We start from the raw sequence: 14527 nt of genomic DNA on the forward strand, positions 1-14527 counted from the left end.
TGAACCGCTTTTCTTACCATGACCGGATATAATGATATCATCGGTCCTGTCGCATGACGAACGGGACGAACTTGTAAACGGTGCCCGCGCGAACGTGGGTCTCATCGCTGACACCATTTGGACGCCTCTCGACCAGGACGACTCCTATCGCAAGCTGAATCGCACTTTATGGATACGGGTGAGTAGTGTCCCTCATTTTTTCCTCCGCTGTTTTGCTTTCCGGCGCCCCTCGCTAGCATCCTGACAGATCTCTGCCTTATCGGCGCGGGCTTTCCCGGAGGCCGATCCGATCGAACGACAAGAATAATATGCACGCGTCCTTTGCTTATCGCGCGACTCGCTCGCAAGATTCGGTCCGCTGATAAAAGCTTAACCTATGCAACTTCGTACTTGGAGCGGATGTTGGAGCCTCGGAGCCTAATGAAAGTTATTCGGCGTTTGGTTATTAAGAGAGAGAGTGTCGAGAATGATTGCCTACACCGCTGGTAATTATTTCTCCGTGGACTGTTTATTTCTATCAACCTTACCTGATGCTCGAATGCAACCCCATCACGATTCGTGCGACAAAGCTAATCGTCGCAATCTCCGCTCGCGATATGCATATACTTTTATCAAAATTTTGAGCTTTATTGTACGAGCGGAGAGTGCTTACTCGTTTTATGTATAGGAAAGCCATTACTACACCGTTTGTCAAAAATGCTTTTGTCGTTCGGTCATTAAGAAAGATTGTTTATGTCCATTGATAGTTCGAACAGTGCCAAGTATTCGTCGGGCAAAGGGGGACTATTCATTAACAATGTCGATATTAACAGCGATCGATTTCCTTATTGAAGAACAGTAAATTTTTATCAACATGCTAGGAAATATTGAAAATATCCATTCATATACACACACATCACGATAACATTTATATTTTATTATATTAACAATCATAACGTAATATTTGAGTATAAGCGTGAATTCTCGTTATTTTAAAGTATTTTATCCAAAAATATTAGTAAAGTATATATTCAAATGAAATATATATATATATAGGAACTGTTGCAATACTGATGTCTCTTTTGCTATTAAATTTTATATTGTTGAAGCTTTTGATTTCTCCCAATTCTATAAAAAAAATTCCATTCGTTATCAAAAAATAAGAGAAATTATTCAGCAATTTGAGAAATGTTTCTATTCTAAATAATTATTCCAATCATTTATTATTTAATAATAATTCGTTATTTCTTAAATATAATATTAAGAAATTTAATACGAATACAAATTTATTATATTAAAACTAATAGGCACTAGCTGTCTTTTTTAAAAAAAAAAAAAAACAAACAAACAAATAATTTAAACAAATAATACCAATAAATAAATACAATAATATAATAATAGTATTGTAATTGAATAATGAATTTTTCTATTTATTTATATTTTTTCATTGAATTTTTTTATATTTGTTTACCTTACGCGTGTCCTGTTATTATATAATCAAAAATAATGTAGTTACGATATATCAACGAATTATTATAATAATAAAATATAATAATACAACTGTTAAAATTAGTTAAATAGATAAATGTACAGAAAATACTTTAAACTTTAATATATAAATTATAATTTTTACAGTAAAATATATATTGAGAGCAACATATTTACGTTTAGAAAATAATACACCAGGAGAATTATTTTTCTAAATTGACAAATATCGTAAAACGTATTTTATGTATTTGCATGTAAGCTAGAGTGTGTATAAATTTAATTTGTTTTAAATTCATTTACTTACGAAAATTTCCATATAAATTCAGATAGATTCATCATCTATCGATTTCATCATAATATGAAAACGATCTAATATGATATATTTACTATTTATGCAAATTACATTTTATATAGATTTATATAAATTACATACATCTTATATAATATACGTTAATACAATAGTATACATAAATTTATATTTATTCGAAAGATTTGTATAGCACATTACACAAATCGATGGGCTAATGAATGTTAACGCCAATTGATATAAATTTATATTTAACCGTAAAACTGTGTAAAGTATATGAATAAAAGTAAATGTGAACATTAATAACTATTGATGGTTAGAAAATATATGAATACATGAATTTGAAAAATGTAAGAAAACTAACTCCCTGTTTAATAAATTAGACGAAAATAAATATAGTTCAGTAAATTTTATTATCACTATATTTTGATTACCTAAAAATTCTATTTATTTTCTTACATTAATTATAATTATTCACTCAAAGTTTTTTTGTTATCGTTTTCATATGAAAGGATAATAAATATTCATATATTATTCCTCCGTGCGAAGGAAAATTAATTACATTATAAATAATAAGCTAAAAGCATTACAAGAATATTAAAAATTAATAATTAATGTAACAACGAATTCTGAAATAATTATGTACTTCTCTCACTAAAACATATATACATATATATTTATATTTATTTATTTATTTATTTATTTATTTATTTATAAAACACAAACATAAGAATATTAATATAATTTTTTTAATTTCCAAAAATAATACTTAATAACTTATTTTTATTAAAACGTTGATTCGTATTATTAAAAATACTTGTATTATTGTAAAACTATGTTATTACATTATATGTATAAATTACTATTATAAATATTTATCCAATTAATTAAATTAAAATTAATAATAATTTTACTGATTATTATATTAAAATCCATGTGTTCTATGCTTTGACCTATCGTTATTTTATTAAAACTTTCTCTGAAAATAAATTTTATCATTTGAATCTTCAGCACATTAAATTTTGTAAAAATTAATTTTTAGAACAAAGACTAAATATTTAAAATTTTATATGAATTTATCCTCAATTTAAAGGGTAGTATTCTAATTATAAAATTATAATATATCAGCAGTACAAAGTTTTTGATTCGTTTAATTAATTTTCGTTTAATTTTAGAAATTCCAAGAATTTTAAGGTCATCTTTTTATAGGCAAAAAATTAATATTTTATTTTAGTTCAAATATTTGAGTATAAATTTCCAATTTTCATAATCTAATTTGTATTTTTTTTTGTTGTAATTCTGCTTTAGTAAATTTCTTGTCTACGTATACCAAAAATTGAATATATTAAATACGATGATTCTCTTATCAATATTATTATTTATAAAAAAAAAAGGTATAAAAATTACATTAATATGAAATTAATATTAAAATATGGATGTATAAATAATACTGACAATATTTTATTGTAAATTAAAGAAAATATATTCAATATTAAATTATGTAATACATACATAATATATGCAATATGATCACCTATCTAAGATTTTAATTCATAAAACGCTTAGATATTTAGTTATTGAAAGTTTAATTTCTGTTGCAATATGTATCCATGTAAAAAACATGAACAATTAAATAAATCACTTGCTATGAAAAATTAATACAAAATGATAAAAAAAATAATGACTTTTTAAATTTACTTTATAATACAAAAATTTTACTCAAACGATATTTACATTCATAGTTCTTACGTTAAATTTAAAAATTGATTATTTTTTAATTGATAACAAAAATTTAAATACATTACATTTACTCATTATATTTCGACACATTATATTTTATATAATAAAAATAGTTATATTACAATTATTTATTGCCTCGTCAACCATAATAAAAAATAGTTTTCGAATTATATATTTGCAAATAGGAATCTCTCAAGAATTATTCTAATATTTTTAATTATATTTAAGTTGTTTATTTAAGTTTTAAAAGAATGCTTTAATACATACCAATATTAATCAGTATATTAATAAAAAAAAAATTAATTAATAATATAATGTTAAAAAAAATCTTTTAGTTTAATATTAACTTTAATAGTAATAATAAGATTATAGTTATTTGTTTTATCATCTCATTGGTTAATATGAATGTTATTATTTAATGGATTTGAATTTTACAGATAGCCAAAATAGAAATGATACTTTTCAAAATTCGAAAGCAAATACCTCTGACATATATATATATATATTTATTTATTTATTAAATAATTATCGCTCATTGAAGTGTTAATAATGTTTAAATGAAATTGAGAAAAGAGGTGAATTTGTATGGAAACAATATCGTTAAATGATACTTATATAAACAATTGTTATTAATGTAAAATAATTTAATAATAGTAAATTATTTATATATTGCATAAAGCAATAATTAATAGAATAGGATTTTTTAAACATAAAGTTAAGAAAACAATAAAAACAATAAAAATAAAATTATATAATATTTCTTAATGTAAATAATTTATGAATAGACTTGTTTTTATTAAATTTATTAAATTATAATAAATGTACTGAAATTTTCAATATTACTAAAATATAGTAATAAGTAAGATATAACATTTTTTCAATACACAATACGAATAATCGATTCGGAGGTTGTATCGTAATATATTTATAGGTATACTTATTTATTTACGATTAATAGTTGTAATTTAATATTTCGACTCTTTATTAATCAATAATTATAATGAATATACGCATTTATTATAAATTTTATGCATTATTTAAAATCGTGAGTTTACAAGAATTCGAGTTGGTCTTTGTATAGTATTATCTGTTGATATTAAAAGTAGCTATAAAATTTCTTATAAATTAATTTTCATACACGAATTTTCTTATTGAAAGAAATAAAATTTTTTAATGCATGTGCGCTACTAGTTTTTAACTCGATAAATCAATGTGTAGAAATATATATATTACGTGAGATATGCTATTTCTTAAATTATAAATGAAAATTTGTAATACGTAGTGTTAAACTATGTATTCCAATTAATTTAAACTAATAAAAGTAAATACGATATATATATATATATATATATATAATATAATTTATAATAATAAACAATCATTTATTATCTCACTTCCAATGTTACATGTGCGAATTACTAGGGCTGGAACAATTAAAATGAAATATCTTATTTTATATTTTAATGTAGGCATTAGTTTCAATGGAACTAATTACTGAAAATTTTTTATTAATCGACGCAATTGATCAATTTTAAACAATTGATGATAACCGACAAAAAGTTGAAATACATTAAAATGTAATGCAAGATGAAATACTTTAATGATGCGAAATGAAATCCAGTAGCATATAATAGGGATGTAATGATATATTCTAGAATATTAAAAAATTTCTAAGTAAATAGTTAAATATAATATAATTATTATTTAGCAGCACAGATAAACATATGCTTTATCATATTAATTATGGTGTAGTAATTATAAATATTTTTGTTTCTGGATGATGATTTGAGCTTTCTGCTTTATTTTTAAAAAATAATACATGTACTTCATGAAATTTTATGCAAATAAAAAATAATATTACAGTCTAAGCTTTCTTCAATTAATTTGCAAAAATTTAAGTAATTATGATCTGTATATTGATTTTACTAAAAGAAGTATGAGTAGAAGAAATTTTCAATTCAAAAACAAATTATTATGAATGTTTCTGTAAGTATCTATTAGATAGTTCTTAGATTAGATAAAAATTTTTATATTTTTTAATTTAAACAGATTAAATTTTTTTCGTCTATTTTTTTCCCAGTCAATTAAAAGTTTGGTTTGTTCGAACCCATTAATATATATATATATATATATATATATATATATATATAAAATAAAAATTTTTAATGAATATTTATTAATTAATTAGTTTTGAAATTGCATTACAAATTGTTGCTCTTATACCTTAGCTAAATAACAAACAAAACAGTACGATTATAAATTTGTATGGAAATTGTGTTCCAGTTTTTAATGCATACATACTTTATGTAAGTTATAATTATATAAGTTACCGATAAAAATTCACGGTAAAACTTTCTATTAGCGGCTTTAAATGCATCAGTGCTTTTTCCTTCATAGATATTTAGGGATCTGATGATTATTAGAGGCAAATAACGAAGAAGCTTTTTATATTACAAGGAATATAATGGAATATCCCGTTTAATATCCTATAGGAAATTTACAAAATGTTGCGTGTCGAAAATCGTTATAGAACTTTATGTTCAGCGGTTTTAAACTTATATAACGTTCATTAACATATACATGTAGAAGTGCCTTGTAAAATGAATAATACACATAATTTTTATGCTCCACAAAATATTATTAGCGAGTATAATGTTTTATACGTGTCGAAAAATATACACGAAATACAATTTTAGAAATCGCTGCGGACTTGTAGTTCAATTATGACGAAGAGAAAACACTTTTAAAAGTTAATAATTATTTTAAAAATTGTACTAAGGAATTTAAATGTAAACAGTAACATTAAATTACATTAAATGAAAGTTTATTGAAACTATTCTCTGCAAAATGTGTAAAACAATATTTGCATCATACCTAAGCATTATTCTAATTCAATTTCCTATTCATTATATTATTCTATTTATGTAATTGATATTAATATTAAATATTCTAACATAATTATTACATTCCCTGCTTTATGTATTAAATTCGTTTAAAATAATAATTTTCTCTTAAATTTTTTTTATCTACTAGTTTTAAATATAAAATATAGTTTAAAATAATATTTGAATTAAATGTAAAATGACTATTTGTTATTATAATTTTATTAACATCACGTGCCTATAAAAATACATAACGGTTGATGTGTTTAGAATCACTGAATAGAAAATTACGTGGCCGCTTTTGATATAATATTTCTTATGTATTTTTCTAGTAATATTATATTTAATACATAGGAGTAATATTTTGTAGAATATAAAACATTTATTCATTATTAACTTTTAATTATTGGTATATATATATATACATATATATATATATATATATATATATATATATGTATAACTTTTATATAACTTTTTTTGTATCTTAAATTCAAAAGATTCAATTGTTGAATATAAGTTCTTTTATAGTTATTTACTAATATGAGTGTACAGTATATCAGTTTTTTTTTTCATATAATAAATTTCTTATTTATTTATTTGAATTTAAATTAATTATTCGAAATAGTATTTTTACTTTAAACGATTATAAAATAAGATTATAATAGCCATAAAAATTGATATAAATAACCTTTAGTTTATTAAAAAACAAACAAAATTAAAAGTATACGCCGTACCTTATACCACATAGTTGCCACAAATTCATTCATTTATTTTAAAATTCAGTATTATTATGTATTTTTTATTTAAAAGCTTTGACTTTACACGTGTATACTTGTATTTTACCATGTAATGTAAAGGTTTTAATAACTAACAAAAGAAATAGTAAATACATCTTTCATAAATAAATTTTGAATCAAGCAAAAATCGTTATTTGGGTATTATATTTTGTAATTTTGCGATGCACATCTGCAGAATTATACTACGTAAGTAAAATTTATTTTCTAATTTTATTTCAAATATATATGTTTATAAATTAATTATTATTTATTTTGGAAAAATATTAAATCAATAAAATTTACCATTAAATTCTAAATAAGTACTTTTAAATTCGAATGTTATTACTTTTCTATATGTTACTAATATAGAAAAATTAATTAATAATTACTAAATCACTAATTTTAATATAGTTGCACATAGATATTTGTAAACATGAATTATCAAATAGGCAATGGATCTTTTGCATTTTTACTAATTTCAAAAAAAAAAAAAAAAAAAAAAAAAAGTACTAATATAAATTACAATTTTTTAGTTTATTGATATAATAATGCGTATACTAGAGAATAATTTTTGCAATACCGATATTTTTCAATCAAATATAAGTTTAACGAAAAATGATTGAAGTTAATAAATAATATGCTTGTAATTCCAGTCGAATGAAGCTGAAAAATACATTAAATTTCTTAATAATGCGATTAAACTAATAATTAGTGTCGTTTACGTAAATTTCTTCGATACAGATTTAAATTATTATTTTGTCAACATAACAACTTGTAGAATGAACAATTTTTAAATACTTATTCATTACACATTACCCTGGTGTATTTCTTTTTCACTTTAAATCGTTTAACAGAACTTATGATGGATATAATAATTGACAAGCAGCTATCATTTCGTCAAAGAACGGGAATTTTTATTATACGCGAGGAAGAAAGTAATAATGCCTCCAAGAAGGTTAGAATTACGTTGATTGGAAAGTAGTAGATTGATTTGTTTGTGTAAGGAAAGAAACAGTGTACTTACAAAACAATTGTCAATGGGAATTTAAATATCATATTTCTCCAGTGAATTTGCACAATTAAATTGTTTTAAATAATGCGCATATCAATTTATAGTCCAATATTTATTACAAAAACTTGAATGAAAAAAAAAATAAAATAAAATAATCTCTAATTTAACAACGTTTTAAGATTTACCGATCTACAATAAACTATATTTTATTTTTAAATTATAATATTTAAGAAATTAATAATGATGTGCTATTTAATAGAACTGAAAACTATTATTGATTGTTAAACAAATATATAAATAAATTTTTAAGTTTTTCTATATATAATATATGGTTTTTCTATTGTATTTTCCATATTTTATTAATAATTTATACATAAGAATTATTTAATAACATTTTTCTGTAACTGTATTTCCATCTGAATTAATTCATTTGGATTAATTGTTCAATCAATTATTTAGTAAATTTACATTCTTAAAAAAGAAATCATATTCACGGACAAAATATTATTAACTCGTGAGAATTTTGTACACGAATTTATTTTCGCTTCAATGATTTTAGAAGAGATCTATTGGTTAAATATTTTTCTAATGCAATTATAATTTGAAATTATCTATTATATAAAAGTGACTTTGAAAGTTCAAATATTTGAATTTATATAAATGTAGTTGAATTATTCTATTAAATATATATTTTTAAAAAGTTGAATAGCCCATTATTGATCAATGATCGAACATTACACCAAGTCTTTACATTTTACACCTTCTAAGATTGATATGTAATTAGATTAATTAATCAGTTACGTCTCATTTTAATAGCTAAATTTTACTGATTATCAATAAAATGATATTATTTTTTTTAATTTTCACGTTTTCTCCATTTGACTCTAAAAAAAAGTTGAAAAGTTGCACATTTTCATTTATTTTACTATAATATTTCGTATTTCAAATTACAAATACAAAAATTAAAAACAATTTCTGCGTATGTAAAATGTAGTAATATAATTTGTACAATAAATAAGTAATTGTAATAGTTCATGAACTAATATAAAATTATTGATAACTATATTAATCACTTAAGAATTAATACATTTTTAGTTTAACGTATACTTGTTGTTTATATATAATGGAAATTTACATACCAATTTTTTAATTCCTTACTCATTGCTTTTGAAGAAAATTATATATATATATATATATATATAGGATATTCTTATGTATACTTAAAATTAAATTGCAATCAAATAAATTGTATTTTAATTGGATTCTGAATAGAATTTTTATTGCAGAATTATTTTTTGTTTTAATAATTTTAACATAATTTATTTAAGAATTAAAAATGATAGAAATTAGCTTTGAATTTAATAGTAAATTGATAATAACTTAAAAATAATTCAATGCCTATAAATATAGCATCACTAAATATTGTATTCTATATTCCACTGTCCGCATAGCCTTGGTTTTATTGTGTTATATATCATTTTGTCATGATTCACATAAGGTATTTATATCTTTTTACCAGATTTTTTTTTATCCGAATCAAAATGTAACATTGGTCGAATATAACAAAAGAATATCTCTTCGAAAGCCTTTTTCTTTCTTTATTTTCTTCAACTACAGTAAAAACTCCTTAGTCTCCATTCAAAAGCTACCTATCTTCATCCTTCTTATATGCTTTAAGAAAATATTTCGGATGATTGGTAATCTCTCGTTCTCTCGTTCTCTCTTGTTTCTAACCTTCGTCGACAAACATCCTGTACGAATTAAAAATAACATTAGAGAAGTATTTGAAGTCGTACATAACTTCCATAATAATCATAAGAGATTTTAAAATACAAAATTTTAATTATTTTTATTACTTTAAAATTATGTTTCAATTATAATTTGAATTTTCTCTTTTGTAAGAACAAAATCAAATATTATGCTGGCAATCTTTTATTTTACACTTTTATTGATACATATAAGTACATTGTTTCAATAATCTGTTTTATAGATTGTTGGCTGAAAATTTTTGGACTCTAGAAAATTTCATAAATTTCAAACTTTTTGCGAATATAAAATTTAGTACAAAATAGATAGTACGTTATTTTCATATGTTATGTGTTCCAAAGTACTTGTAGTTATATTAAAGAATCTGATAAGTCATGAATTATTTACTTGCTATGACTGTATAAGTATAGAATTAGATTTGTCATGAAAATTACTTTAACGCGCCAATAAATTATTATTATCTCTTATTGACATTATTGGAACCTAATATTATTTCAAGAAATTAATCTAATTGTCAACTTGCTTGCTCGTAGCCGTATTCTGATGGCATCGGGTCTTTATTTTATATTATTTTTTTATTTCAAAAAACTTAAGCCTACTTCGAATTATCAAAATCAATCTCTTTTTGCGTTGTACATACTTAGTTCACTATCTACGTTTGGGTTATATTATATTGGGTTATGTTACGTTATATTGCGAGCTTATGAATTTATGGAAGTACGAAAGAAAGAAGAATAAGTATCAAACATGCGCTCATAGTACATAGTTTTGATTTTATTCTTTAGATCTTTTTTCTACAAATGTATAATGCAAGAAGTAATTTACGAATAAACACATAATTAGCACTTTCTTGTTAATTTTATTATTTCCTTTTTACTCGCATAACCCATCGGGTGATTTTAAATTAACCTTTATAAGATGCAGCATATTTCTGGTAAGATTTTTCCCATATTATTTTGATAATATGCCAAGCAATGTTGGATATTTATTTAATTGTATGCGCCATTATTTGTAGTTTAACTTATCTACATTATATATAAAATTTCTACTTAAAAAAAAAAATAGACATATACGTTAGAATGTATTATTTCAATTCCATACAGAATATTAAAAAAAATATTAATATAAAATTGAAATGAAAATACCTTTGGATTTATATAGGTTTAATAATAATGAAACTTAATAATAATAGAATACGATAGCGAGTTCGTATATTTAATTTGTATTGCCGACCAATAAACTGTGCAAAGTGCTATGTAAATATATTTTATGCGAATAAAGCAGATTATTTATTTTTTTTTTCTTAGAAAATATTATATAATTTATTATTAGTAAGTAGGAACGAATGGAAAATTTTTTCGTACCATCTAGAAATAGCTATACATTTATTTATAGAATGATCGGATAACAATAATGAAGAGTTGTCGCATTAGATAATCTATTTGATTATTCGACGAGGCAAGAAAAATAAGTAGTCAGAATTATGAGTTATTTGGAAAAAATTATACTGATTATTAATATATATATATATATATATATATATATATATCTTATAGTAATTACAACGATTAAGAGGAATGCACTGCAACAACTTTTCTTTCTTTTTTTTTTTTAAATAAATATATTAAGTTTTGTCGAATAACTTCAATGTAACGAAATTTAACAGAAGTACGATAAATTGAAAATGCACTATAAACATATATTGCTCTGTTATCATGTAAATTTAAATATTTTGTTAAGATTATTTATTTATAAATCTACTTATAAACTTAAAATAGAACAATAAGCACGAAACTATAAATTTTGTTCACTGTTTTTATTACTAATTAGGTGAATAAAATTTATCTTACATTTTAAATACAAAAAATTTTTAAAACTTTTTGTAGTATATTTGGTATTTGGAAGAAATGAAAGAATAAAATAAATTTATGAAATATAAAAAATAATAGTTAACAAATTTGACAAGATGTTAGATAAAAAAAAAAAAAAAACGTTAATTGCAGTTACAATTATATTGAAATAAAATAACGTTAAATATTACAAACAAATATATTATTATTAATAAAATAAATTACAGATTCTGATCGAGTATAAAAATATTGTTGATGATAATTAAAGTATGTTAAAATATAAATTTATTTGTAAAAATATATTAATTGAGTAAAATATTTGAATTAATTATTCGATTAAGATTACAATAGACAAATTGCATTTTCAATTTTAAATTTACCTTGACTTGATATTTCATTGATTAATAAAATTATTACTAAAAGAAACAATTTTTAAGGATAATAATAATGAAAATAGACATATTATTATAATTTGAAGAAATAATTGATGAAAGTTTTTTTATGTTGAAATTTTACTATGCAAATTCAGTTTTAAAATTTTTAATACATTAATTTCATATTTGAAAACATTGAATTAATATTGAAAATGTTTAAATTATATCATAACATATAAATAAGTAGTAAATATTCTTGTATATTTTATATTTAGTAATAAAATAATAATAATAGCTTAATAAAAGGAAAGTTAAAAATACATCTCCATTTATTGTACAACATAAATCTTCATGAATAAAAAAATCTGACCTACTTGAAGATGCCATATATTGCTATTCTTATCTAATCAACTTTTCTCTATGTATTCAAAAATTACTAAAATATAATAATACTTGTTTTGCTTAACTCCTTACGAGATATAATCTCAACATGCAAAATACAGAATTAAAAAAAATTAAATAATTAAACGTTTGATAAAAGATAAAATGTAATAACATTATATTAATGATATTAGATATATTAAGTATATATTATACTTTTATTGTATATTTTTTTATTTTAAATTGAAGTAAATAATATATACTTTTATTGTATATTTTTTTATTTTAAATTGAAGTAAATAAATTTAAAATTTTTAATTTTTAATTCAAAATATTGAATATTATACTTGAGATTTATTATTATATGTAAAGTATCCTTATACTTGCATATCATATACAGTTTCGAGATCAAAATAATATTTTACGTATGAAAAGTTATGTAATTATCTTTGATTTGAATAAAAGTATATAAGGTTTAGAATATATTTAATATATATTCATTAAAGTTACTAATGAAAAAAGTAAACAATAGTTAAGAAATAATTTTAAAATTTTGAAGAAAAAAAATTCATATTATTTTTATCATTCAAAAGCACAAAATATTGCCTTTTATATTATAAAAATTGTTAATCAACTGAATTACGAATTAAAAATTTTTATATAAAAACATTGTATAATTGTTTTCGAATTTATTATATAAATCAAATTTTATATTGCGATATTAAGTAATTTATTATCAATCAAGATAAATTTATCGAACCGTTGCACAAATTATATACAATAAGGCCTATCATTATGATAAGTACTATATAATATTGAATAATACAAAGTAATTAAAAATGAACATCGATAAGTAATCGTAAAAAAGGTCTATCTATAAATCTCTATAATTTGTATATATTTATACAAGAAAAACAATAGATTTTATGTAAATATAATACACTAGTATCTTCTTTTCTATTATATTTTAAAAATTATATAATAATTATCTTTATATCTAATAGTATTTATAATTCCTGTAGTTCAAATAGATTAAACTGCAAATTTTTGTTTATACTTGAAAAAAATATATTGATCCATGATTGTATTATTATTAATAAAAATAAAATTGAATTAAATATATGAATTGTTTTCACATTATCTAAACTATATCAAAATTCTCTTAATTGTATCATAATATATTAATTAATTAATAATTAAATTCGCTTATTTGTATTCCTATTTAAATTTTTTTAAGAATAATTAAAATTTATCTCTATATTGAAAATTTCGAAAATTATTAATTCAATTAAAGTGATATCATTAGTATATTTAAACATTATATTTTGATTTTTTAGTCTCTAAAAGTACTTATATGAAAAATTTTTTCTTTTATTTTTAAATTTAATTGCCCATAAAATTTGTCATATTTGTTAGAGAAAATTTTAGTTTTTGGTTTTATTAGTGATTATTTTACATAAGAAATGTTAAATCTGTTTTAAGTTTGTTTAAATTATTCTAAAGAATAATATAAATATTCAATTTATAACAATAAGAATATTGTCTTACAATCCAATGATAATAACAATATTTAAATTTGAGAATTAATTAATTCATTCAAATCTAAATATGCAATAACTTATAAAATTGCTAATAACGTTACTGATAACAAAAATTTGTTATCGATTAATATGCTAATGTCGATTAATGTAAAAAATAAATTAATTAATTAATTATTAAATTAATTCATTAATCTTGACTTATGTACTTGCATACGTATATGGATTATAAAATATGCGTGCGAGTGTGTATGTCTTTATATACATCCGGGCATAACAGCTATGATTAGGTATCAAATATCAAAAACATCGACTTACAATTCAATAGATATAAATATTTATATCATTATACCTGCTTGAATATATATATATATATATATATATATATGCAAATTGAATCAGTTTTTTTATTAGAAAATTTTTTATTTAA

At 21.2% G+C, this 14527-nt stretch overlaps 1 protein-coding gene across 1 annotated transcript in view; it reads left to right on the top strand.

Annotated features, from left to right (window-relative positions):
- The first annotated feature begins 31 nt into the window (after positions 1-31).
- LOC105363676 (uncharacterized) overlaps positions 32-14527 on the top strand; it is a 55663-nt gene continuing 41167 nt past the window's right edge. Inside the window, exon 1 of the mRNA XM_011501427.1 lies at positions 32-178. Coding sequence (XP_011499729.1) covers positions 32-178 — 147 coding nt within the window. The remainder of the gene's footprint in view (positions 179-14527) is intronic.

The sequence above is a fragment of the Ceratosolen solmsi genome, unplaced genomic scaffold (assembly GCF_000503995.2).
Source record: "Ceratosolen solmsi marchali unplaced genomic scaffold, CerSol_1.0 scaffold3, whole genome shotgun sequence".
In the NCBI taxonomy this organism is placed as follows: domain Eukaryota; kingdom Metazoa; phylum Arthropoda; class Insecta; order Hymenoptera; family Agaonidae; genus Ceratosolen; species Ceratosolen solmsi.